Source organism: Eptesicus fuscus, chromosome 5 (assembly GCF_027574615.1).
Source record: "Eptesicus fuscus isolate TK198812 chromosome 5, DD_ASM_mEF_20220401, whole genome shotgun sequence".
In the NCBI taxonomy this organism is placed as follows: Eukaryota; Metazoa; Chordata; class Mammalia; order Chiroptera; family Vespertilionidae; genus Eptesicus; species Eptesicus fuscus.
In genome coordinates, this window is record NC_072477.1 from 73574955 (window position 1) to 73602458 (window position 27504).

General features: G+C 39.3%; 1 protein-coding gene across 3 annotated transcripts in view; it reads right to left on the reverse strand.

Moving 5' to 3' along the window:
• Positions 1–27504, reverse strand: part of SLC12A6 (solute carrier family 12 member 6) — a 107118-nt gene that overhangs the window by 15337 nt on the left and 64277 nt on the right. For all 3 annotated transcript variants that reach the window (XM_054716388.1, XM_054716387.1, XM_054716389.1), the window contains 16 exons: positions 19598–19692; positions 18469–18600; positions 17490–17636; positions 14988–15042; positions 14348–14478; positions 12918–13159; positions 9785–9999; positions 8792–8950; positions 8519–8617; positions 8264–8321; positions 6097–6271; positions 5696–5814; positions 4176–4274; positions 2540–2659; positions 1699–1803; positions 511–679 (listed from right to left, as the gene is read on the reverse strand). In XM_054716388.1, the coding sequence (XP_054572363.1) occupies positions 511–679; positions 1699–1803; positions 2540–2659; positions 4176–4274; positions 5696–5814; positions 6097–6271; positions 8264–8321; positions 8519–8617; positions 8792–8950; positions 9785–9999; positions 12918–13159; positions 14348–14478; positions 14988–15042; positions 17490–17636; positions 18469–18600; positions 19598–19692 (2120 nt within the window). The remainder of the gene's footprint in view (positions 1–510; positions 680–1698; positions 1804–2539; positions 2660–4175; positions 4275–5695; positions 5815–6096; positions 6272–8263; positions 8322–8518; positions 8618–8791; positions 8951–9784; positions 10000–12917; positions 13160–14347; positions 14479–14987; positions 15043–17489; positions 17637–18468; positions 18601–19597; positions 19693–27504) is intronic.

Below are 27504 nucleotides of genomic sequence, written 5' to 3' on the forward strand. Positions count from 1 at the left end.
AACTGAAAATTTCTTCAAACAAAGGGTTGGTTCTATCACTTATAAGAAATATTAGAGTGAAAACTATTTTCTTCTTCAGGGAGAATTTTAAGTAAGCAAATTAGAAGTAGCTAAGAAATCTAGCTCATGATACCATGTAGATTAGTAAAGAGAAAGAAAAGTTGCTCACTGCTCCTTATCACAAGCTTGAAAAAAATCATCTCCGTATTTTGAAGAAAAGATTTATTTATTTACATGACTTCTCACAGGGCTGAGTCAATGTCTGGAGTCTTCTGGAAATAGTGCTTAGTCTTGATAATCTTATAGTTTAGAAATGCTTTAAATAGGAAGAAAGAATACATTACTATCTTCTGGCTTACCTTATTATATGGTAGAATAGGATTGTTCAAAAGCCAGCATTCAGAGGGAAATTTCCTAGATGACTCAGGAAAGGGAATAACTTGGTCTTACTACGTAACATCACAAAACTGTAAGCACAATTCCACAGTGTCAATAAACCTTGGCTTTTACCTGTTCAGCAGCTAAAGCTTCACCATAGTTCTCCAGGAAGTTCCCCACAATGACAGAGCCCACAATAGTGAGGCCCTTTCCTGCTTTAAGCTGTGAAGCAAAGGTGAGGAGGCGAGGGTGCTTGACGTGTAAATCTTCATCTAGTTTCATTAATACGAGCAACTGAGGCCTGCAAAGAAATCCAAGGAGGATGGGATGAGGGCAAGAAAACACTTTGGGTCAGGGGAACAGAATGACAGTTCTACTTCTTAATTCAGGGCATCTGTATAAAACACGTTATTGAAAGAAGGAGGAGATTAGAAGAAATGATAAGAGTGTAGAGTTATTTTGAATCCTTCCAGTATTATCTCAAATTGATCAATCTTCAAGGAAGAATAAAAATGGTACAAGTTGAGATCACAAATCACAAGAAAAAAAGAATACAGAAATCAAGGATTTGGGACAGTTTAAAACAGGTCCATTACACATAATTTCCTTATCCTGTAATTAATGACACACATATTTCTGTGTATAACTATGTGCCCAAGACCACTAAAGCTCTTTTGATTTCCTTTATTTTTTTTGTCTTTTATTTATATTTTTAAAAACTTTTTTTTATTAAGGTGCTGGAAGCTATCCATTGTCTACACTATCATGAAAGTACAACAGGAGACTTGGAAGGCTGATGGACCTTAAGCTTTAGCAAGGGCTAAAAGCTATGCACTGATTGTTCTGTCGAGACAATGGTCGTTCAAGCAATTTCCTGACCTAATAGTCTCAAAGTAAATCTTCACTAATATTTACTGACTTTAAGATAGTCTGTCTGCTACTGGACTGCCTGCCTAACTAAGGGCAAGATGTGTATTCTAAAACTGAATAAAAGCTAACAGGGCCTGGGCCCCAGTGAAGCCTTTCCGCTAGAGAAGAGTTTTCCGCCTGGCCTCCTATGCCTTCTAAATTCATATTTCTTGTCTAGTGTATTCGTTTGTGTGCGGCCCCTTTTCCAGATCCTGAACTCTAGCCGCAAATGGATGCGGCATTCACACTGAGGTAACTGGTTAATAACATTATATAAATTGCAGGTGAAAAACATTATAATTTAATATCTGTATACACTATTGTGTGCTCACCACCAAAAGTCTGGTTTCTATCCATTACCATATATTTTACCCTTTTACACATTTTGCCCTCCCCCCATCCCTTCTTTACCTCCAGTTTTTAGTGTGAGGAGGTCCTTCCTCCAGCCGAAGCAAAGCAAACCGGGCTGCACTGAGGGATAGCCCACGGATACCATCACCCCATTCTTTCTCAGCTCTGGGAGGAAGAGGAGAAAAGAGCAGGAACAGATTTAAACCATAGCAAGTACAATTTCAAAAAATAAAGTATTTTCTTCTAAATCTAAAAGTAACATATGCACAGGTAGAAGATTGAAACTCATATTAATGATGTAATAATGCTTCTTACTAACATAAACTCAATGTAAGCAGATCACCATTACTGTTTATCAACAGAGTGCACTGCACCACAGCTAAGAATGAAAGCTGGAAGGGTCACTCACTTGTCCTTCTGAGTAACTATTCAACAACAATTTGAATTAGGAAGTTTAATACAGACCCAACGTTTATTTTGAAAATAATAGGAGAAAATAAAACTCAATCTAATCTTCTGAATCGGTGTTATTTATTGCTAATTTTTAGTAGTTGTTAGTCAAGTCTTAGTTGTTATCAAGTTATTCAGGACTAACTTCTTTTTCATTTCAGAGAAATGAGTTGACTAATGGGGTATTTATATTTGTGTTATATTTTGTTAATACTTATTATTATTTGGATATGTCCTTTCAGTTATTTTTTTATCCATCCATCCATACTTTCTCAACAGGTTCTCCTTGCGATTAAAAGTTGTGACTAAAGGATGGTTAAGAGAATCACCAGGGGTACAAAATTTAGCTATAAATAGATGAAGTTATCTGGATCCTAATGCAAATTTCTTTGGGTTGGCTCTAATCAAACTAGCCAGTTTTGATACTTTTAGCAGTCAAATCCACACTCACCCTTGGTACTCAATGTACTTATAGATCATACCAGCTATTACAATAGCTACGATGGCATAATACCAGGAAGAAATGAACATCAGAGCCAGACAGATACTCATTCCCATAAAAGAGAGGGTCCTAGAAAATTAAAAACAAAAATACAAATAAAAAAGTATTCTTTTCAGTAGCTACAAAAGAAGCCTGTGCTAGAGATAGTTTTTTGTGTGTTTTGTTTTGTTAATCCTCACCCGAGGATATATTCTTTTCATTGATTTTTAGAGAGTGGAAGAGAGGGAGTGAAGGAAGAAGGGAGAGAGACAGGAAGAGAAAGAGAAACATCAAGGTGATAGACAATTGATTAGTTGCCTCCCACACATGCCCTGACTAGGGCTGGGGATCAAACTTGCAACTCAGGTATGTGCCCTTGACTGGGAATTGAACCCGAGACCCTTCGGTGTGCAGGTGAACACTCTAACCACTGTGCAACATTGGCCAGGGCTAGAGGTCCTTTCTAAACTGTGGTGAGATATTATTTTTTCTAAAAATAAAAAATACACACAGAAAAACAAAAACAAACAAATAAAAAAACACTCTATCAACTGCAGACAGAATTTGTGTAAAATGCAATTAAAATGACTTAAGACAATTATATTCCCTGAAGTTCTTCTGTGTAATAAACTGGCTCTATAATTTGTTTCAAAGAATAAATAGGAGAATTGTTAATCTGAATCTAAGGAAAATATATAAGGGTGGTAAGAGAAAAAGAAAAACAATAAAAGCAAAACAGTAACACAAAAAAGTTCATAATGAGCTTTTAACTAAAGTTAAAGCTAGAAACAAGATTGGAGGTATAAGATCAGTGAAGATCTAAACTTTTGTCAGATAAAGGTCACATCAATGCCCACTACTGGTAAGTGAAGCAGAAAGGGATCAAGGAGAAAGTTAGCAAAGAGGAATGTAGCAACAGGTACATACAGGATCTATTACAGCACTTTTAGCTATGAGAGAAGAGAGATGGGGGTGGTAGCTAAAAACATGGCAGCTCCTTCAGGAGTGAGGAGAACATTTTACTGAGAGCTTTATCGTGTGCTAAGCACTTTAGAATATCTCAAACAACTCTATGGGACAGGTAATACTATTAGCCCCATTTTACAAATGAGTAAAATGAGATTTTTGTGGTTATATGCTTTGTTGAAGGTTACAAAGCTAGGAAATAGAGCTGACATTTCAACTTAGGTCATCTGACTCCAAAGCTCACACTTTTAACTACTAACTGAAATAGTCCTAAGGAAGAGAGTTTGAGAATGAAACTGATGAGAATACGAGAGTACAGATAGAAAGCAATGAAGTCTAGTGCTCAGCTAAGAGGGAAGTGGGAAAAAGAGACATGCAAAGGGAAAGGTGTTTTAACCTGAAGAATGTAGCAGGATGAAAATATTTCTTTCATAGTTCTGATCTTTATTCTCAAGTGTATGTTTAAAGACATTTATGAAAAACATGGTTGTAGGTTGGGAATTTAGGTAAGCACAGAAAATTGAAATAGCTGGCCAAGAAAAAAATTATATCAAGATCCCAGAATCTCCTAGTTTTCTAAGTTCAATGATGGGCTATCTCCGAATGTGGGGGGAAAAAGAAGGAAAAAAAGCAGATTTACCAGTGGTAGTAGCGGAACCGGGGTCTCCAGTTGGGTGTTCGAAGTAATGTTTGCAAAGCACATGCCAAGTTCACAAAGAGGTAACACATGAGAAAAAACCTGGCAGAATAAAAGAGTAAGAGGAGTGACTATTATTGTAAAATGATTCCTCAAGAGCTATTTTAATAACTGGGACTTTTGCTGCATTGAAGGCTTTGTTCTAACCCACTAGCCTTTAAGACTAGGAAGCAGAGAAACAAAACTTCTCCCTACAAACCTGCTCACTCTCCTATGTTCGCTCCCAGTGACAATACAACCACTCCTCACCCAGTGTTTTCCGTTACTCATCCTTCTTCCAAATTCACTTACCAAGTCCTATGGATTCTACATATTTAAAAATCTCTATCACTATCCCCTTAGTTCGGGCTCTCATTGCTTCTTTCCCAGATTGGTTAAATAAGCTCCCATTTGGCATTCCCAGATCAATTTTAGCTTCCTTCTAATCTATCTTTTATACCAAATTGATCATTCTAAAACAAATAATGGTCATTTTGTACTCAAAGTACTACCTCCTCCTTCCAGGTTAAAGTTCCAGGTACATTCTGATCTGGCTCTCCCTGCTTCTCGGGTCTGCTGCTGCCCTGCAGGCAGCCTGCACTCTATCAAAGCCTAACTGCTTTCAGCTCTCCGGATGTGCTAATTATTTCATCCCTGACTTCCTTCACACGTCCTCTGCCTGTAATATCTTCCACCCCTTAGTTGCTTTGAAAACAACCAGTCGCCCTAACCGGTTTGGCTCAGTGGATAGAGCGTCGGCCTTTGGACTCAAGGGCCCCAGGTTCGATTCCGGTAAAGGGCATGTACCTTGGTTGCGGGCACATCCCCAGTAGGGGGTGTGCAGGAGGCAGCTGATTGATGTTTCTCTCTCATCGATGTTTCTAACTCTCTATCCCTCTCCCTTCCTCCCTGAAACCAATAAAAATATATATATATTATAACAATATATATATATATTAAACAACAAAAAAAAAGAAAACAACCAGTCCTCCTTTAAGATACATGTGTCACTTCCTCTAGAATACCTTCCCTGAGTTATCAGTCCACTTAGATGTCTCACTTAAGAGCCCTTATAGCCCTCAGTGTGCACCTTTACCACAGTATCCATCACAGGATGACTGCTTCCTTCATGTAACACCAGTTCCTGCATCTTTGTTTTCCCAGGAGGTACCCAGTGCCATGTAGGTAATAAGTCATCAATAAGTTACAGATGAAAGAATGAAAGCTAACAGTAGTAGTAAATGCTACACCAATTAATAATGATCAGACATGACGGCAAAGAACATGTGAAGCTACACAGGTGGGCAGAAACCATGACAATCAGCCATACATGAAACTTCCCAGGAATATTTATTATTTAGGTGAAGTTACACCTGTACTTGGCTCACTCTGTTGTTATCACTGCTGTTACATGCCTGATGGAAGTCAACATGTGTGGTACATTACATAAGCAAGAATAAATAAAGACAATAACTGGATCTTACATGGAAAGAATTGGGGCCACAAGATCCAGAGAAGCGATAAGGATTCCCAGCTCTGCAATGGCAGCAGTCAGAAGTAAAGCCCAGGTAGGTTCCCCATTGGCTTTGCTGTGACCAAAAACCTGTACAGAGAAGGGAAGCATCAGACACAGGAGTGTGGGGAGTGCTTGAGTCAATGCTACAGTTGTAGATATCCAAAAGATAACAATGTTATACCTGTACTACCTCTTAAACGCCTTCACTCAACTCACATATAAACTCATACTACAGATTTGGAGAGTCCTATACTAAAAACCCACATGTCTTCATATTATATGATCTAGTAATTTCTAAGCCTATAAAGACCATACTGTTTCTCTAAGACCTGAGGAAAAAGGAAGAGGGCAAAAGAAAGGGTCACTCACCCTCAGAAAGGGTATGATGTTATCCTTGGCGATAGCCTGGAGCAGCCGCGGGGCCCCGGTGAGGCTCTGAAGTCCAGCCCCACATGTCGAGAAGAAGGAGCCAATAACGATCACCCACGGGGATGGCCACGATAAGATACCTACCACCAGATTCCCTTTCACAGCATCCCCGAACCTGAGAGAGAATGAGAGTGGGAAACTGGACCTGGAAATAACTTCAGACTGTCTGGTGCAAGAGGCCTAGCTTTGGGCCCATCTCGACTTCTGACATGCCCTCCTCACTAAACTTAATCATTCCTAGCTTCCGATTTAAAGCGAGAGAGGTGCGACTCTTCCCTTCACTTGAAAACTTAGATGCCATTGTAGAGGTACTATTTGGCCTGATTTCATTATTGTTGTGTCTCAGGGAACAGGGAGGCCTGAGGAGAGGGAGAGAGTGGGGGAATTGCCAGTCAGTGGAGCAGCCAGAACACACAGAACATTTATCAATTAAGTTTGCCGTTTTATAAGGACATGGTTTGTGCCGCCATAGATCACCATAACAAATATAATGAAAAAGTTTGAAATACTCTGAGAATTAGCAAGAGACAGACACAAAGTGAACACATGCTATTATGGAAAAATGGCGCTGATAGACTTTTTTGATACACGGTTGCCATAAACCTTCAAACTGTAAAAACCTCAGTATTTGTGAAGTGCAATTAAGCAAAGTGCAATAAAATTAGGTATGCCTGTGTTAGGGTTCCTGTTCCCAAAGAACTCAATCTAGTAGGGGAGAGTGATAGGAAAGCAGGTAGCTGCAATGTGGTAAGTGCAGTAACACACCATGTTCAATATAGTGGTCAAACCATGGGAGGAGTGGTTTTCTCTGTTGGGGTGCATCTCTGGGAAAGCTTCATAGGAGAGAATGAATATAAGTCTGGCAGGTGGGAACAAGTCAGTCCAAGCAAAGGAAACCACATAAATGTGTGGATGGATGGAGATCTGAAACAAGGGACATTTAACTTTATGTTATAAAACAGGAAATTTATGATGTAATGGCTCTTTAAGAGATAAGATTAGAAAAAGGTAGACAGGGCCAGATCAAGGTAATGGGTTTTTAGGGGTGTTGACGGGCTCTGAAGCAATCTGTATGATCAAATTTTGTGTTTTAGGAAAATTATTCTGGTGGCAGCATGGAAGAAGGATTATTAGAAGGCAGTAAAACTGAAAGGATGATTATTAAAAGAAATCCTGAAGGCCTGTACAAAGTGATGGGAATAAAGAATAGTGGGGAAAATAAGATCTATTAAAGTGAAAGGTGGAATTTATAGAGCTTAGAAAACAACCAGATGAGGGAATTGATGGAAGAAAGTCTAGGATGACACCTAGGTTTCTGTGAAAGGGGTGAATGGGGAGGCTATTAACTCCCCAAAACAGGGAAATGGGAAGAGATATAGCAGGTTTCAGGAAAACATATTCTAGGAATTTCTTGCAAAAATGTATTTTATACTCATAGTGAGAGGAAAGGAAAAACACATAACAGCCTTTATGAAGGAAATGAAGAAAGCAAGTTTCAAGCTTTTATTTGGAATAACAAACATACATACTTCTGTCTCACAGAGGAGATGCTAGAGACACCTGAAAGTTTATTTTTAATTTGCCTGCCTTTATTTTTGGTCCTGTTTTCCAACAGCTCTTTAAAAAACATTTTTTCCCTATTGATTTTAGAGGAAGGGAGAAGGAGGGATAGAAACATCAATGATGAGAGAGAATCATTGATGGGCTGCCTCCTGCACACCCGCTACTGGGGGTCAAGCCTGAAACTTGGGCATATGCCCTGACTAGGAATCGAACTGTGACCTCCTGGTTCGTAGGTCTATGCTCAATCACTGAGTGACACCGGCTGGGCCCAACAGCTCTTAATGTACAGGAAAGTCCTTATTATTCAGACAAATTTACTACTTCATTGAAGAGCTATAGTCATTGCATCTCACATTTATATCAACATATTGGCCCTTATTATTCACTAACCTTTTTGTGAATATACTGCACATGTATTTCCTAATTGTTAGCCATAATAGATACCTCAGATTGGGTTTTGAGTTTTGAGTCTTGGGGCTATATGGGATGATCAGACAAAATAGAAGACAGACACATAATTATTACAAAGAAATCAACTACTTACTTGTCTCTGAGAACAACGCCTTCGATGCATGCACCAAAAAGGACAACATTGCTTAAATCTATGATATTGAGAGTCAAGGAAAATGATGTTCACCTGCTAAGATGAGATAGAAAGTAGACAAGATGGGTAGGTTATCTAGTGAGTAGTTATGTTATAGAAAGCAGTTATCTTTATTACCAAGATAAAAACACTGATCACTCTAGTACCTCTGGATGTTCCTATGACTAAGATAGGCTGGATCCATGAAAAGGATACAGACAAAGGAGGTGGTCAGGATGGCGAGGATAGTGCCAATGGGAATAGACTTCTGAGCATCTTTTAGATCTCCAGATCTGTTTGATCCAGCCATGATACCTTTAGAAAAGGAAAAAAGAATAAGTTAACTTACTGAGTTCCGGGACACTTTGATAGTCAGACAGGTACTAGAAACAAAGCGAGGAGCCCTAAGAATATAATTCTATCTCCTAAGAAAAAAGTCACTCCTTGTATCTGATAGCTTCTAAAATAGAAAACAGCCCAGATGCTTACCTGTGACAGAGGGAAAGAAGATCCCCACCAGAAGAGTAAAGGAGGTGGTGATGTCAACGAGGACATACTCATGGTTTAAGTTGCCTAAGACATCAGAAGATTTGGCAGAGGGCTTTTCAATGATCTCACCCTTTGGTAGGTAATTACTCCAAAGATTCTCTACAGTGGGGAAAAAGGAGGGATATAAGCAGCAGCAGTTAGGAAAGAAGATAATTACATAATCTTCTACCCAAGTAACCCTCTAAATCAGATTCCTCATTTATATAGTTTTTAAAGGTATGTTTGCTTCTACATCAGCACACACACACACACACACACACATACACACACATGCATACTATACAATAAAGCACACATAAAAAACGATGCCCTTTCTCATCTGGTTTAAATATAATTTGACAAAATATTTTGGTATATACAAGTCCAGTTAAATTTACTAATACAAATTAGTAAAACTTAAGCAGATTAAAGCTAAATGCCCTGTAAAGTCTTTTTTTTTTTTATTAGTGGTTATCAATGCTGTTTCTTAGGTAAAACTTACTTACATGCAAAGGAATCTGTGGACCAAACATTTAAAATACAAGTCACTTAAGGAAAGAATTTCAGAAATTTAGCTGAGTTAGAAAAATACACATGTGGATGTGGTGACATGAAAATAGTTACATTCTAGCTGTCATGGCAGGAGAACATTAGCAAGTTTACAATAACACAAAGGATATTTTATTATCTTATTCTAGGTTAAAAAGTGATTTGCTCAGCTCTGCTCTCAAAAGGTGGTAATGTTTTGCAGACAACACTGCAAGGGAGCCCTGAGAAAGAATAAATCCACTAATATAAAAGCAGAGAGGTGTTGAATTAGGGTTGAATGCTGAGCTTAAAGAGGGGGGTGACACTGGCAGTGAGTCTTGGTGGACTATAGAAGAGCATAAGAAGGCAAAGCATATTTTCCTCAGAGAAAAAGAAAAAAACGTGTCCAAAAACCTCCCAACCTACCTTTAATGACACCACTAGCCAATCCAGGAATGCCCTGGATTGACGTGACATTGTTGTGAATAAAGTACTCGTCACAGGTGGCATTGAAAAACTGACTGGAGTTGCAGAAGAAGCCCCACAACTTTGACGGTACTGTCATGTTGTTCATCTCCTTGGTCTTAGAGCAAGTGTCGAAGTGTCTTGATGAAAGGGTGCGGTTACCCAGCATGCAGACCCTAAGTGAAAACAAAGAGGGAGAAAAATGAAGCAAAGGAAGAATTTTTAAAAAGAAAATAGGTTAGAAATGGGTCAGTAAATAATAAATAGGTTGGTAAAAGGAAAATGTCATCTCTGAGAGCTACAGTCATGGATGAGAAAGAGAGTATTTATTGACTCGCTCTGTAAACGGTGACGTACATCTTCTGCCAATTTAATCCTTATAGCAATCTCACACAATATGCATTATTTCCATTTTGTGGATGCAGGAACTGAAGTCTGCAGAGATAAAGTAGTCTGCATGAGGTAACACAGATGGTAGGTGGTAGTGACAGAATTAAAATAGAAAGACTGTCTGAATACACTGTGCTGACTCACCTTCCACAATTTCTAGGTTATTAACCAACTTTTAGGTCTAAAAGAATCCTAGGGTACTTTTTTTTTTTTTTTTTTAATTCCCCTAACTTTATTTTTGGCCTAGAAAAGCCTTATGTTCATAACAAATCCCTTGAGAATGTTTTGCTAAAGGTCAAACCTCTGGCTACTTTTTGAAGGAAGACAGCTTGGCTAGAACGAAAAAGCACATCCCTCTGTGACCTAAGAGAAAACTGTTTTTGAACATAAGCCTGGACCCAGTGGGAGTGAGGGTATTTAAGGATAACACAAATATTCATTGCTGATTTTATTTTATTTTCTCTAGGCCAGAGATATAAATACAAACAAAGGAATAATATACCCACAGTTAAAATACCTTTAAAAAGGAGGAACAAAGCAATTAAAAAAAATAACAATAACACATTTTTATTGATTTTAGAGAGGATGGGAGAGGAAGAGATAGATAGAAACATCAACGTTGAGAGAATCATTGATCAGCTGCCCCCTGTACGATTGGGGATTGAGCCCGCAAACCGGGCATATGCCCTGTCTGGGAATTGAACCATGACCTCCTGGTTCATAGGTCAACACTCAACCACTGAGCCACCACCACCAGGTGGAACAAAGCAACTTTTAAAATCTGCAAAATAGCAGCATGCATATACAATGAATCATGTACCCATTACTCAGCTTCAACAACTGTCAACATTTTCCAGTCTTGTTTCATCCATTCCTCTAGGTTTTTTATCTTGTTTTGCTGGAATATTTTAAAGAAAATACCACAGCCCTTCCAGTGTTACTCAGTGGTTGAGCATCGACCTATGCACCAGGAGATCATGGTTCTATTGCGGGTCAGGGCACATGCCCATGTTACTCAAACTCCAGTAGGGGGCATGCAGGAGGCAGCTGATTGATGATTCTCTCTCATCATTGATGTTTCTATCTCTCCCTCTCCCGTACTCTCTGAAATCAATAAAAACATATTAAAAAAAGACTGTCATTAAAAACAACAACAACCACACATCATGATCTTTTATCCACCAAAAAAGAGGAGAAGCATCAAAGGAAAACTAGAGGCAAAATGGAATTTCCCAAGTTAAGATATAGCCAGAATGTAGCTTTAGTATTTTTATGACTCTAAAATTGATCTTTAGCTGCTCCATTGCCAGATGAGCAGGTTAAAAAAGTATGATGGAACCTATTGCGGACATCAGTGAGCTTAGAGGAAATACTGGGCTGGAAGAAAATCACAGGGTTTATGTTCTTGCTCTGCTATTAATTAACTTTGGGGCAAGTTATTTAATTTAATATCTATGAACCTAAGTTTTCATCTTGAAAAATCTACTTTTATGTAATCAGGTTAAATCAACATAGGACTGATGAATTTAATCCCCAGATAACTTTTCAAAGACAATATCTGTAACAAGATTTCAAATAACACTCAGTGCTGGTTAGTCCCTATGCCACTAGTCAAATGGAAAACTGGTGAGCCTGTGAGTCCCATATTTGTACAAATCCATTACTGCTTCAAAAAATATACTTTAAACCCTAGCTGGTTTGGCTCAGTGGATAGAGCATCAGCCTGCGGACTGAAGGGTCCCAGGTTCGATTCCGGTCAAGGGCATGTACCTTGGTTGCGGGCACATCCCCAGTAGGGGGTGTGCAAGAGGCAGCTGATTGATGTTTCTCTCTCATCGATGTTTCTAGCTCTCTATCCCTCTTTCTTCCTCTCTGTAAAAAAATCAATAGAAAAATATTTAAAATATATATATTTATATATATATACTTTAAACCCTAGCTGGTTTGGCTCAGTGGATAGAGCATCAGCCTGTGGACTGAAGGGTCCTGGGTTCGAATCCAGTCAAGGGCACATGCCTGGGTTGTGAGCTCAATCCCCAGTGGGGGGCATGCAGGAGGCAGCCTATCAATGATTCTCTCTCATCATTGTTTCTATCTCTCTCTCCCTCTCACTTCTTCTCTGAAATCAATAAAAATATGTATATATATATAAAAATTAAGTACCTAACTACTTATTGTATATAATATAAGTAATACACATAGACATAAATACAAATAATGACATTTATTTCTCTTTATTTTCTGACTAGGAAGTCCATTATGGCACTAACAGAATTAAAAATTTAATGAATTACAAATATTTAGTTAGGAGTTTAGGTTTCCTTTGACTCTTTATTTTTTCATTAATAAAAGGGATCCAACATTTTGATACTTTATAAAGGTTGCTGGCAATAACTATACTGTTTGAAAAGCCCTTCATGAATGGTTCAAATATGCACAACCATTATTAGAGGGTTTTGAAAAAACCTAATTATCTATAGCCAAATGATGGCTATAGCTGCCAGTTCTATGCATGGGACACAGGGAAGAGTATCCACAAGAACAAACTAGGCAGTTCGCTGGGAGGCCTCCTACCTAGATGCTAACCGAGCTTATCCCAAAGGGAAATTTCAGAGGCTGTAAAATTGACTTGAAATGATCACATCACTAGATACTGTCAATGACTACCCAACAATCATGGTTAATCGGAGAGATAGAAACGTACGGGAAGTGTGGAGGGGCAAAAGACGACTTGATGGCTCCCGCGTAGATGGCCAAGATGGACACAATGACACAGGCCAAAAAAAGTGAGGCGAACTTGTTCACGTAGCGCACGCCGATGAAGACCACCAATACCATGAGTACTAAGAAGGCTGTGCCATAGACACGCATGTTATTTAGCATGGCTGCTGATTCCTTGAGTACATCATCGCTACGGAAGATGGCAGCCCGGGGGACAATGTATACCTGTTAAGCAATAATGGTAAAAAAGTAGGTAATTTCAAAGTAGGCAAGTAAAAGGATGTTGCAGTTTGATTTGGTTTCACAAAGGAAAGCAAAGCTGAGACAGACAATGGCTAGAGACTTAGCCAAATTTCTATTTGGATCTAGAACACCTACAGAAATGGGATATCACTGATTTTTTTAAGTCTACATGCTATTCTGAATACCTGTATTTCCAAATGGAAAAAAAAAGTAATACACTAATAACATATTATTATCCTATCTAATAAAGAGGGAATATGCTAACTGACTGCCACACCCTCAAAGATGGCAGTGCCCACAGCCACAAGATGGCGGCGCCCAGTCCCCTCAGCCCTGCCGGGGCAGCAGGCACATGGCATGGCTGGGCCCACCCCCAGAGGGGTCCGGCTGCTTCGCGAGCCTGCCTCCCGAGTCCCCCAGTCCCCTCAGCCCCCCAGCCGCCCAGGGCCAGCCCGAGGGACAGGCAAGCCTCGGATGTTGGCTACCCAGCCGCCCAGGGCCGCCCGAGGCTCAGGTAACCAGGGCCGACTGAGGCTTGTGCTGCCGGCAGTGGCAGCAGCAGAGGTGTGATTGGGGCATCGCCTTCCCGTGATTGCCAGGTCACCTCCTGCCCCTGAGGGATCCCAGACTGTGAGAGGGGGAAGGCCAGGCTGAGGGACCCCCCCACTCCAGTGCATGAATTTTCATGCACCAGGCCTCTAGTATAAAATAATTATAATGATTACCTTGAGGACTACTTTTGCTATCATTAATTTAAATAATAAAAAATATATCCCAGTAAATAAAGAAAGAAATGAAACACATTTTATTTCATCGGGATAAAGATATTTTAAAAAACACAACTTCATTTTACTTTTTCCCCATTGGCACATATCTTCCTTAGAGACTAACTTCTTGGTTGAGGTGATGGGGTGGGGGTGACTGGGTAGAGGGGAAGGAATAGGCAGACAAAAGATTCCCTCAACCTTTTTGCTCATATCCACACTTGGAGGCCAAGTGCGAAGTGCAATACAGCAAGGAGCAATAAAGCAAAATGAAATAAAATGAAATTAGCTGATTACAATCAATCACTTATAGCTGATCTCACAGAAGCTTTGACATCAAAGAACAACGTAAATCCAAATCTGTATTATTATCTATACTGTAGAACACAATTAAGTGATTACTCACCAGAAAAATTTCAATGGCACCAAGGATATACATAGCTGCTGCAAATGTGGTACCAAGATAGAAGCAGAGGCCAACAGCTCCACCAAACTCGGGGCCCAGTGCCCGGGAAATCATAAAGTATGAGCCCCCAGCTAACACACAAAGAACATGGTGATCAAGATAAAGAAAATACATTAGTAAGAGGTATGTGAACAATCATAAGTAAGAAGAATTAAAAATATGCATGAAGGATAAATATTTGAGGCTTTTGAAAATGCTGAATGTGGTAAAAAGTAGATTTGCTAGTGGGGAGTAAAATATGGAATCTTTATGGCAGGATATACTGGACATCTAATGCTCCACGGGAAGCAGAACAATTTGTAAGTATTAGAAAAATATGAATATTTACTGCAGGCATGAGTTAGTCCAATAAAATATATTCTAACTAAAGGAAGCTAAGGATGCAACAAAAATGAAAAATTCTAGACTAGAACATCAATAAATTTTTAAAGAAGATATTCTAAACTCAAAGAGTATTAGTGTCTATGGCCAACAGATTATAATAGGATTCTATTCCTCGAAAGTTTACACTTCTGGCCTTCACATCATAAATACACAGTAACCACTGACAATCCCTGGCGTCTGCGCTCAGCCTACTGACCTGGCACCACTCCGTTAGTCGCAATGGCACTCATGGAGATAGCAGTCAATATTGTCTGTAAAGAAAAAGAAGGGAGAATATTGTTACTGTATAAAAGAGAACCTTCTGTACTATTTCCCATCTGTGGACCTCAGAGAACTTACCTCTACCTACTTTTATGGAGGGAGTTACCTGTCATACCCAATGGCATGAAAATGAGGTGATGTGGCTCAACTCATTCTACAAGGCACACTATTACCTGGAGTATTCTGTTAAAACTAGAGGCCCAGTGCACAAAATCCGTGCATGGGGAGAGTCCCTAAGCCTGGCTGGTGATCAGGGCCAATCGGGGCCTTCCTTCATTCTGTGCTGCCCCCTAGTGGTCAGTGCACACCATAGCAAGCGATCGAACTCCCAGTCTCCTGGTCAAACTCCCAAGGGGACACTTTACATATTAGCCTTTTATATATATAGATGCCCCTACATTGTAATCAGTAGGGTAGCTGCTATTGAGAACCACTGATCTCCCCCTAGATCTCCTAAACAAGTTGGAAAACAAATTTGAAACTGAGTGAAGGCTGGCTACAATAACAAGAACAATATTCAATAAGGAAGAGAACTACTGAAGACTTCTGAGCTCATAAGAACTGTATTTTAAATTTTTTATATGTTTTTATTGATTTCAGAGAGAGGAAGGGAGAGGGAGATAGAAACACTGATGAGAGAGAATCATTAATTGGCTGCCTCCTGCATGCCCCTACTGGGGATCAAGCCCACAACCCAGGCATGTACCCTGACCTGGAATCTAACCATGACTTCCTAGTTCATGGGTAGATGCTCAACAACTGAACCACCCTGGCCTGGCAAAGACTGTATTTTAAAAACATTACCTGGTAGCAGAGTATAGCATGGACTGTAGAGAGGGAGTAGATGGAGGAAAAGTGACCTGTTAGTAGGCTATTACAGTAATTCTGTGAGAGCTAAGGACTACAGTGGCAGAAGTGGAAATATAAAGGAAGGGTTGAATATAAGAGATTTCAGAGGAAGACATGATTAGTCTGGGTAGCTAATTGGGTGTGAGAGGCAATCAGGGAACCAAACATGGCACTGAAGTTTCAAGACTAAGAAACTGAAAAAAAAAAAAAAAAGAAAAGATGGTGCCATTAATTTTAACTTGTTAATGATACAGATTACAGGTGATGGGTAGAGGGGAAGGAGTAGGCAGGGCTATACAGTGCCCTGCTCTGTATAGCACTCTGCTGAGCATGAAGCACATGGAGGGTATAATGGTGATAGTAATAAAAGAGGTCAGTTGCTAGTTAAATAATAAAGTAATAATTGTTTTTTATCCTCACCAGAGGATAATTTATTGATTTGAGAGAGAGGAAGGAAGACAGAGAAAGATAAAGAGAGAGAGAGAGAGAAACACTGATGTGAGAGAAATATTTGATCATTTGCTTCCTAGTACGCACTCAAACGGGGATTGAACCTGCAACCTAGGTATGTGCCCTGACCAAATTGAACCCACAATCTTTTAGTATACAGGACAATGCTCCAACCAACTGAGCTACCTGGCCAGGGCAATAAAATAATAATTTTTTAAAACATATTTTTGTATTGATTTCGAAGAGGAAGAGAAAGGGAGAGAGAGATAGAAACATCAATGATGATGCATACCCCTCACTGGGGATTGAGCCTGCAATCCGGGCAAGTACCCTAACCCGGAACTGAACCGTGATCTCCTGGTTCATAGGTCAACACTTAACCACTGAGCCACACTGGTCAGGCAATAAAATAATAATTTGAAAAAATCTATCTACTTATAATAAAATTGACAGATGTGGTTGGGAAACATAGATAAAAGGAGTTTAGATTAAAGGAAGATTAAAATGTTCTCAGTATGGTCCTGAAACACATACCTAGTTTTCAGGTTCAATCCCCAGTCAGGGAGCATCACGGGAAGCAACCAATCGATGTTTCTCACCCACACTGATATTACTCTCTCCCTTCCTCTAAAAAAAAAAAAAAAATCAATAAAAAGCATATCCTTGGGTGAGGGGAAAAAAGTGTTCTCAGTATGGTGGAGAGGAGACCTGGAAAAAACAACTGAATTTCTGGGGAAGAGAAAATGAATGGCACTTCAAAACAAAACAAACACTCCTCACTCTGAAACAACCATCAGTTTTGTTTCTCAACACTCTATTGGAGTAGTACACCCCATTTTCTAACACATTTTCTGTAACAACATTGGTGCTATCAAGCTCAAGTGGTTTGTATTCTGAATCCTTTGTAGGCTGTATCTTCTACTTCCTGTAGAAGACTTCCTTATAACTTCTAGTACATCTTGTTATAGATATAAGCAGTGAATAATTGAGACTAAATAACTGAAAACCCTTTTGATTTTCATATCAAAATAATCTCTCTTGTTGAAATGAGTCTTTCCCTAGTATTCTATGTTTTATTCCCAAAGAGGTCAAATGCATATACTCTTGAGCAGTCGCAAGGTTCCAAGTCTGAACTTACACAGCAGCAGCAAATAAGGACAATTGCAAAGGCCTGAAGAACTCCAGCGGTGCCTACCACCCATGTAAGGCGTAGAAACAGGATCACTCCAAAAATATTTTGTAGACATGGGAGGTAGACACCCATGAAGGTACCCATTTGGGGGGTCTGAAAAGAAAAATGTTGACAAAAGAAAAAATTACATAGTCATCTTTTTACTTTTTACTTCATCTTTTTACTTTTATATGAAAACTAGTTCCCTAAACTACCACATTCATCTCAAAGCAGAGATAAGTTTAATAAATACCCTAAAAGAGGCACATACAAAATCTCCAACTTACAAATGTCTATCACCATACCTTTTATTATTCCTAGAGCTATACATTTTTATCTTCCAAAGGTCCCCACATGTGTTTACATAGGCATTTGACCACAAATAAACTTTAAGTGCCCCCCAACAACTTAAAAAAGTTCTGTTGTTCAAAGCTGTTAACTTTCTCTTTTCATTTATAAATGGACTAATGGCTTGATCTTCAAAATTTGGTATAAATCCTTCATTGTAGTTGGTAAAATAAAGATCAAAGTGTCCTTTTACCTTTGAACAACCAAAAAACTAACTTGTAATATTATTCTGTATTTTCATTTTGATAAAAAAGACTAGTATTTGGTCTTCATGGCTCAGTCCTCACACTATTTAGGGCCCTGCTCAAATATCATCTTAGCCTCTCTAAAATAGTAATGCCCTCTGGCTTTCTTGCTGGCCAATAGCCTCGATCTCTTTACCCTGCTTATATTTTCCTTAGAACATTTATCATCCTAGTTAAAACATCTTAAGGACTGTGACAATGAGATATTGTGAGTTCTTTTTGTGCTATGAACCTAGTGCCCAGGCCAGTGTTGGCAAATACCAGGCATTCAATAAATAGCTGTTGTAGAGCAGAAACTGATGCCTTGGCTATATGAGGCGCTTTTTATTTATCCTTGTTTTCCAAGGCCTCACCTTGGTGGGCTTCTTTTTCCCTTCAGTGATGTTCTCTGCCTCTTCATGTTCCTTTGCTCCTTGAGTCAGGTTAGTGTAGTTAGCCATGCGGTTGAGGAGAGAAGACACCTTTGGTCTGGTGTCCATTTCTTCCTATAAAACCAGAAGTATGGAAGAAATGAGTGATGAAGAACACACTGGAAATAAGCATCAAAAGGACCGCCCTATCAGAAAATTGCAGAGTGAGAAAATATTTCACAGGTTAATATTTAAAGACGATTTAGCAATGAGATTTTATTTCCCCCAAAACTAAAATATCACACTTAATCAGGCCTACATGAATCCTTACAAAATTCTTAAATGAAAAACTTCGTGAGTCTTTCTAATAGTTTAACTTTTCAGTAAAAACAAAATCATGCTGGCCCCTACACACAGTTGTAACTTCGTAAAAAAACATTGATAATAAGATCTTTAACCAGATTACTCTCTTTCTTTAGGCTACTAACATTATATTAACTTATGGCTATTATGTATAGCACCAAGAATAGGCAGGTCAATAGAAAACTTTTGTGAGTGAACTAAATATTCAACTCAGACCTTTTCTTGAAGGAAACAGAGAGAAAATATCACTTAAAACACAGGCACACCGAGAAGTGTTTAAAGCCAAAAAAAAGGCAGTGAGTGGACAGAAATGCAGGAATAAAATAGGTTCCTTTCAACACCTCAACTGCAAAGTCCATGCTCTTAGATAATACACATGGGTCTTCTGACTCCAGCAGCCTGCTTCCTACACTGGTTTTGGTTAGTAGTCTGAAGGTAAATGATAGTCTCCCCAAATGCAGAGCTGAAAAATACATTATTTTATACTTAGAAGATAATTCCAATGTAAACATCTAAATCCCAGCTGAATTTGACAGCAACATTCTCCATATGCCTGTGATGGCAACATTCCTTTTCTCTTTCATAGGAATTTGATTTAATTAATGGCTACCCATTAAGTCAACCACAGTGACAAGCTGTAAGTATTGTATTTTAACAATTAGCTATTAAGTTATCCAGCCTGTGCTGTTTTAAAACTGAATGGGGTAGAAAACAGCTATCTTGAAATCTCAGTTCCTAAAATCTGTCCTAGTTTTCTCCCAAATATTACCTCAAAGAGTGCCAAGTTTTTATCAAAATATTCATCTCCTTCTTCATAATTGGAATTATTGAGATAAGCATTTCGAGCTTTCTTATGGCCATCATCTGGGGAAAAAGTAAACCAAGTTAGTTTCTCATTGGTTTTGAAGAAGCACCAGCACCAAATAACTGTATGTTGTCTCTGTATTAATACAGAACCAATTTTCATATTCAAATTTAAATCTGAGAAGGTAGACTCAATCAGCATTGCTTGGAGAATGTGGCTCCCTCTCTAACAAGAGCAAAAACAAATCTCTAAGAAGTAAACAAGGGTCATTCCTTTTCTTAACAATATGAAGACCTCTGGAAATATTTTTTTAGGACTACAAGACTACTAGAGTCTCTTAAAGTCACCCAAATCTATAATGAAAAAAGAAATTGAGTATTTATTGAGTGCCTGCTCAATACTGTGCTAGACATAGGCTACTTCCCACCCTGTTGCTGTGAAAACGGCAGTAAAAGCTCCCTGTCTCCACTGCTGTCCAACCTTTTGTTAAATGACATTAGGTCATCTAACCAAGTATTATTTCTGTACAAACACTTGCCACATATTTTATGTTCAAAGAGACACCCCATAGAATTTGGTAAACCAGCTATGAAGAAAAAAAAGAGAGACTGGGTTTCCTAAGACAGCAGTGTTTGGGTTGTTTGAGCACTTCCTTAACTTTGATTCTTTATTGTGCAAGTTATATAATTACAATTGGTAGAAAAGAAAGAAATAAAAAATTTAAAATATGTAAATGTCATTAAGAACCAAGATTTTAAATGAGAAAAGAGATACCAATATAAAAATTAATTTCAAGTCCTATAACCTTAATTATATATAAGGGGAGCTTGGGAAATAGGCAACAAGCTATCAAAATAACTGGGTCACACCAAAGGACAGAAGAGCCAACCTGAAGGAAGTTCCCACTGGCCAAAATGGAATAATATGGCTACTAAAAATAAATAATGCAATGGATTAAAATGCAAATATGTGAAATACCCAACATATTTTAAAATCTAATCACACACCATATTATTTTACTTATATGTAGAACCTAAATAACAAAATAAATGAATGAAGAAAACTGAAATAGACTCAAAGACACAGAACAGATTGATGGTTGTATAGGGGATAAGGGTTGGAGGACTGAGTGAAAAAGGTGAAGGGATTAAGAAGTACAAATTAAAAAAAAAAGTACAAATTGGTAATTACAAAATAGTGACAGGGATGTAGATTATAGCATAGGGAATATAGTCAATGATATTGTAATAATTATGTACGGTGCCAAGTGGGTACTAAATTTATTAGGGGATTACTTCATATCTATATATATAAAGAGCCAGGGTCATAACATCCACAACAACCAGAGACTCAACCGAACGCCAGGCTGCACGCACAGCAGGCAAGTGGGCTGAACTGCTAACCTCTCGGGGGTGGGGCTGATCAGCAGCAGCAGCAGGAGCTGTCGAGGCCCAGAGAGAAGCAGGGTGATCAGACCCTGCTTCTCTCTCCCGGCCTCGCCAGCAGCCAAGCCTCTCTCTCTTTCCCAGAGGTCAGCAGTTCAGCCCCCTGGCCAGCAACCTGGGGTGGCTGCTGATCAGCCCCGCCTCTATGATCAGGCCCAGAGATAGACCTAGAAATACTGACTGGCATAGAAACCAACCAATAAGAACCAAATCTGGGTGAATTGCGAGGAGCCAATGGCTGCCTAGGAGGAGAGGCTTTTGATGCTGACTGGCATAGAAACCGACCAATCAGAACCAAATCTGGGTGAACTGCGAAGGCAGAACCTAAGGTGGGGGCTGAGGAGGGGTTTTAAGGGCAATAGCTGTTTGGTGTAAGGTGTAAGAAAGTGGTTCAATTTTTTAATGACCAGTTTGGCAGTATAGTGCATATGGTTGGCTATCAGTCCAGATATAGGGATTATGTGTTTTTGTCTGCCAAGAGCATCTCCTCCTGCTGAAAAAGGCTTCCCTCCCCAATTTAAACAATCCTATCCTATATAATCTATCTATACTAATAAAAGAGTAATATTCTAATTAGACCAGGTCAACCGGCCATCTTCCAGACGTCCAACTTCCTTCCAGACAAAGTCATGATGGTGGGGGCCGAGGCAGAGACAGTTAGGGGCGATCAGGCAGGCTGATCAGGGCGAGATGAGGCCGGCAGGGGAGGGCAGTTAGGGGCGAGATGAGGCCGGCAGGGGAGGGCAGTTAGGGGCGATCAGGCAGGCAGGCAGGCAAGTGGTTAGGAGCCAGTCGTCCCAGATTGCGAGAGGGATGTCTGACTGCCAGTTTAGGCCCAATCCCATAGTCGGGCATCCCTGAGGAGTCCCAGATTGGAGAGGGTGCAGGCCGGGCTGAGGAACCCTCCTTGCACGAATTTCATGCACTGGGCCTCTGGTATTATATAAATGTCTACCCACTATGCTGTATACCTAAAACTAATACAAAATAGTTTAAAAATCTAATCACTTTTACAGAGTTGCTAAAAACAACACGTAATTCTAAAAAATAAACAGCAAGAATCAAGCAATTGTCCTGTCTTTCCTATAACAACTATATTTAAGGGTAACTAAAGAAAATTTCTTCATTATAGAAATGTTCTAGCTAATAAATGCAGATGGAATAATATAATTAGAAAATAAAATCACCAATTTTCAATACCTAATGAAATGGATCTAGGCAATAACCATCAATGGCTGCTAAAACCATTAGGTAAAAGACTGAGGCAGAACTTTATCATGGGTGGATCAGGGTGATCTGGAACGTACTGATCAATCTTAACATCATTAAAAGTGGAATAACACAATCTCCTAATGTAATACAATCAAAAGTATACTGTGCAACCTAAGTTGTATCCTCAATAAAAAAGAATGGAAAACAGTATGGAGATGCCTCAAAAAACTAAAAATGGAACTCCCATTTGACCCAGTGATCCCACTTCTAGGACTATATCCCAAGAAATCAGAAACAGACATCAGAAAGGATATATGCACCCCTATGTTCATAGCAGCACAATTTACCATAGCTAAGATTTGGAAACAGCCTAAGTGCCCATCAATAGATGAGTGTATTAAAAAGCTGTGGTACATCTACACAATGGAATACTATGCTGCTGTAAAAAAGAAGGAACTCTTACCACTTACAACAGCATGGATGGATCTGGAGAACATTATGCTAAGCGAAATAAGCCAGTCAGAGAAAGAGAAGTATCACATGATCTCACTCATTTGTGGGATATAATGAACAACATAAACTGATGAACAAAAACAGATCCAGAGACAGAGAAGCATCGATCAGACCTTCAAACCTCAGAGGAAATGTGGGGGGAGGGGAAATCAACCAAAGGACTTGTATGCATGCATGTAAGCATAACCCATGGACACAGACCGTAGTGGGGTGAGGGCATGTGCTGGGGGGTGGGAACAGTTGAGGAGAGGTCAATGGGGAAAAAAGGAGACATATGTAATACTTTAATCAATAAAGAATTTTTTAAAAAAGGATGGATGTTAAATTTAATCAAGCAATTATATCTAACTGCCAGTTCACAGAAAACAGAGGAACATGTTAAATATCACCCCAAATACGCAATCATCAAATTCAGAACGTGGCAAGTTCTACATGGCAAATAATCTGATTTCTTCAATAAATAAATGGTATAAATTTTATTTTATTTATTTTAATTTAATAAATCTTTATTGTTCAGATTATAATTGTTCCTCTTTTTTACCTCAAAGCTCCCCTCCACCCAGTTCCCACCCCACCCTCTGCACTTACCTTCCCCCCACTGTCCTCAACCATAGGTGTATGATATTTGTCCAGTCTCTTCCTGCAACCCCCACACCCCTTTCCCCTTGAGAATTTTCAGTACACTCCCTTTCTATTCCCCTGATTCTATTATATTCACCAGTTTATTCTGTTCATCAGATTTTTAATTCACTTGATTTTTAGATCCACTTGTTGATAGATATGTATTTGTTGTTCATAATTTTTATCTTTACCCTTTTCTTCTTCTTCCTCTTCTTAAAGAATACCTTTCAGCATTTCATATAATACTGGTTTGTTGGTGATGAACTCCTTTAGCTTTTTCTTATCTGTGAAGCTCTTTATCTGACCTTCAATTCTGAATGATAGCTTTGTTGGGTAGAGTAGTCTTGGTTGTAGGTTCTTGTTATTCATCACTTTGAATATTTCTTGCCACTCCCACCTGGCCTGCATAGTTTCTGTTGAGAAATCAGCTGACAATCGTATGGGTCCTCCCTTGTAGGTAATTAACTGTTTTTCTCTTGCTGCTTTTAATATTCTCTCTTTGTCTTTTGCTCTTGGCATTTTAATTATGATGTGTCTTGGTGTGGTCCTCTTTGGATTCCTCTTGTTTGGGGTTCTCTGCGCTTCCTGGACTTGTAAGTCTATTTCTTCCACCAGGTGGGGGAAGTTTTCTGTCATTATTTCTTCAAATAGGTTTTCAGTATCTTGCTCTCTCTCTTCTTCTGATTATTCTGATGTTGGTACGCTTGAAGTTGTCCCAGAGGCTTCTTACACTATCTTCAAATTTTTGGATTCTTTTTTCTTTTTGCTTTTCTGGTTGAGTGTTTTTTTGCTTCTTTGTATTTCAAATCTTTGACTTGATTCTTGCGTTCCTCTAGTTTGCTGTTGGGTCTCTGTATAATATTTTTTATTTCAGTCAGTGTATGTTTAATTTCTAGTTGGTCCTTTTTCATATCCTCGAGGGTCTTGCTAAATTTATCGGCTTTTTCTAGGAAATTCTTGAAAAACCTTATAACCGCGGTTTTGAACTCTATATCCAGTTGTTTGCTTTCCTCCGTTTCTTTCATTTGTGATCTGTTTCTTTGTCTCTGCATTTTCGCTGCTTCCCTGAGTTGGTAGGGTAGCTTTATGTGCTAGGTATCCTATAGGGCCCAGTGGCTCGGCCTCCCGTAATTACCTGAGGTGGACACTCTTGGTGCACCCCTTTATGGACTGTGTGTACAGCCTTGTTGTAATTAAGTCTTGATTGTTGTTGGTATCACTGGGAGGAATTGACCTCCAGGCCAATTGGCTGTGAGGCTCAGCTGTGTCTATGCCGGGAGAACTTCTGTGATGGAGACAGCCTTATGGGACCAGACTTGCAAAATTGCAAAAGCCTCTGTGCTCAGCTTGGATGGGGCGGAGTCTCAGGGCTGAGCAGATATTCTTGGCTTCCCATCAGCCCTGCCCTAGGATGCCCCTGGGTCTCAGTGTCCCTCGGTAATCGCTGCAAGCACCTCTAAGAGTAAGCCGCCCTTACGATTCATAACAGTAACAAAATTACAGTTATGAAGTAGCAACGAAAATAATTTTATGGTTGGGGGTCACCACAACATGAGGAACTGTATTAAAGGGTCACGGCATTAGGAAGGTTGAGAACCACTGCACTAAGCCAAACCAGCAAGGGCATGTTGATGCCTTTTAAACATAAAACAAACTTGTCTTAGTAATTTTATTTTTATTTATTTTTTGTTAATTCTCACAAGAGTATACTTTTTCCATTGATTTTTAGAGAGAGTGGAAGGGAGAGGGAGAGACAGAGAGAAACATCTATGTGAGAGAGACAGAGAGAAACATCGATTAGTTGCCTCCTGCACGAGTCCTGACTAGGGCCAGGGATCGAGCCTGCAACCAAGGTGGGTGCCCTTGATCAGAACTGAACCTGCGACCCATCAGTCCACGGGTTGATGCTCTATCCACTGAGCCAAACTAACTAGGGCATCTATTGTTTATAGTTATCTCTTTTCGTGTAACAAATTACTCCCGAACTTAGTGGCTTAAACAACACAATTTATCTCAGTTTATATGAGCTAGAAATATGGGGATGGCTTAGCTGGGCCCTCTGCTTCAGTCTCCCATAAGGCACCAATCAAGGGTCTTCCAGGACTGTGGTCTCATTTGAAGGCCTTGGGAAGATCCATTTCCAACCTTACTCACATCATTGTTGGCAGGATTCAGTTCTTTTCAGGCTTTTTGGACAAAAGCCTCTTTCCGTTCCTTGCCATGTGGGCCTTTCTAAAGGACAGCTTACAACATGGCATCTAGATTCCCTCAAAGCAAGCCACCAAAGAGAGCCAGAGAGAGTGCAAGACTGATGTCCCAGCCTTTTTGTAATCTCATTACAAAAGTAACATCGCTTTTGCCATATTCTATTAATTAGAAGGAGTCATTAAGTCCAGTCTTCACTCCAAGTGCAAAGGATTATACAAGGGCATGAATACCAGGAAGAAAGGAGCATTGGATACCAATAAAAAAAGCTGCCTACTCCATCCATCCACCCACCCACTCATCCATGCTTCAACTATTTGAGGCAAAATGGATTGAACTATAGCAAGAAATTGACAAATCTACCATCACACATGGAGATTTTTAACATATTTCTCTCAATAAGAGATAAAGCAAACAAAATAAGCAAGGGTAAAGAGTTCTGAATAATAGAGTTCATCTAATGGACATTAGGAGTTCCACATACAAAATTAGAGAATATAAATTTTATTAAACATACATGGAAAATTTATTACAAGCTATGTACTAGATCTTAAAGACTGCATAAATTTCAAACAGGTATAATATAGTCCATGATCTTGATCAGTAAAAACAGTTCAATAAGAATTTAATTATAAAAACATAAATTTTAAAATCTTTGTAAATTTAGAAATTTAAAAATACTGCTAAAAAATTCAAGGGTCAAAGATTAAAATACTTTAAAACTGAGTGACAATGAAAACACTACCTATTGAAACCTGTAGGATCCAGCAAAAGTAGTAAGAAGAACAAAAATTATATTAGCTAAGTACCTATTTCAGGAAGCTAGAAAGACAGCAGAATAAAGATAATAGGAAAAATAAAAAAGATAATAACTATTCCTTGGAGAAGAAACCTGGGTTCCACAAGATATGTGATCAGTGCTGGGACCCTGCCAGCAGGCGAGGGGATCCCAAAGCAGGTGCTGGGCGTGGAGGCCATGGGGGCATAGGCGACCAAGGAGACAGACCTAAACCTCACATCACCCTGCTTGGCCCCGGAGGATGGCTGGTTAGCCAGAGACGGGTAAGATTCCTCAGGGAAGGAACAACCTAAGATAGGCACAGTCACAAAGGGGCCATCAGGAGAGAACTTGGGGGTCAACAGAGGTGGGGCACAGACCTTCACCCCCACAAGTTTGCAGGGGCCTGAACCCTCACCCCTGCTGAGGGAGATCTCCTGCCCCCATGGCTGCTCAGCTTCACATGCCCAGCTCAAATCAGGACCCAGGTAACAGAGACTTGGCCGACAGCAGATGCCCTCTCACTGCAACAAGACTTGATGGAGATGTCTTGCACCCATGATCCGGGGAACTGGGGTCTATGATATCTAAATCCAGTTTAGCACCAGGAATGCTCAGGGCCTACTCAAGAAGGCAAATAATCCTCTCCACTAATATTTACAGGGTAAAAGAAGATAGTTGTTAGAGTATTAAATTTGACAGTAAAATAGTAGTCAAGTTTTCAGACTAATTTAAATTGGCCAATCAAAATAAGCAAATACTCTAGAAAAATCAATTGTACTGGACAAAAAAGCTATTCCTAAAGTGTTAACTAAAATTTTTATTGGTAGTTCATCTCATGGTAAAATTGCATAACATATAATGAACCTAAGGCAGTCACATTTTAGTGCAAAAAAGTAAAATTTAAAAGCTATCAAGATTATAGCATAAAATTTCCAAAAGCCTCCCAATATTTAAACCAAAAAAGGGGGGACAGTAGAAGAATATCATGTAAGGAAAAATATCCTGTAAATAAATTACATCTAGAAAATTTTTCCTTTAGAAAATTAACTTTCATTTGTAATGCTAACAGCAAGACACCCAGGTAAAACATACAT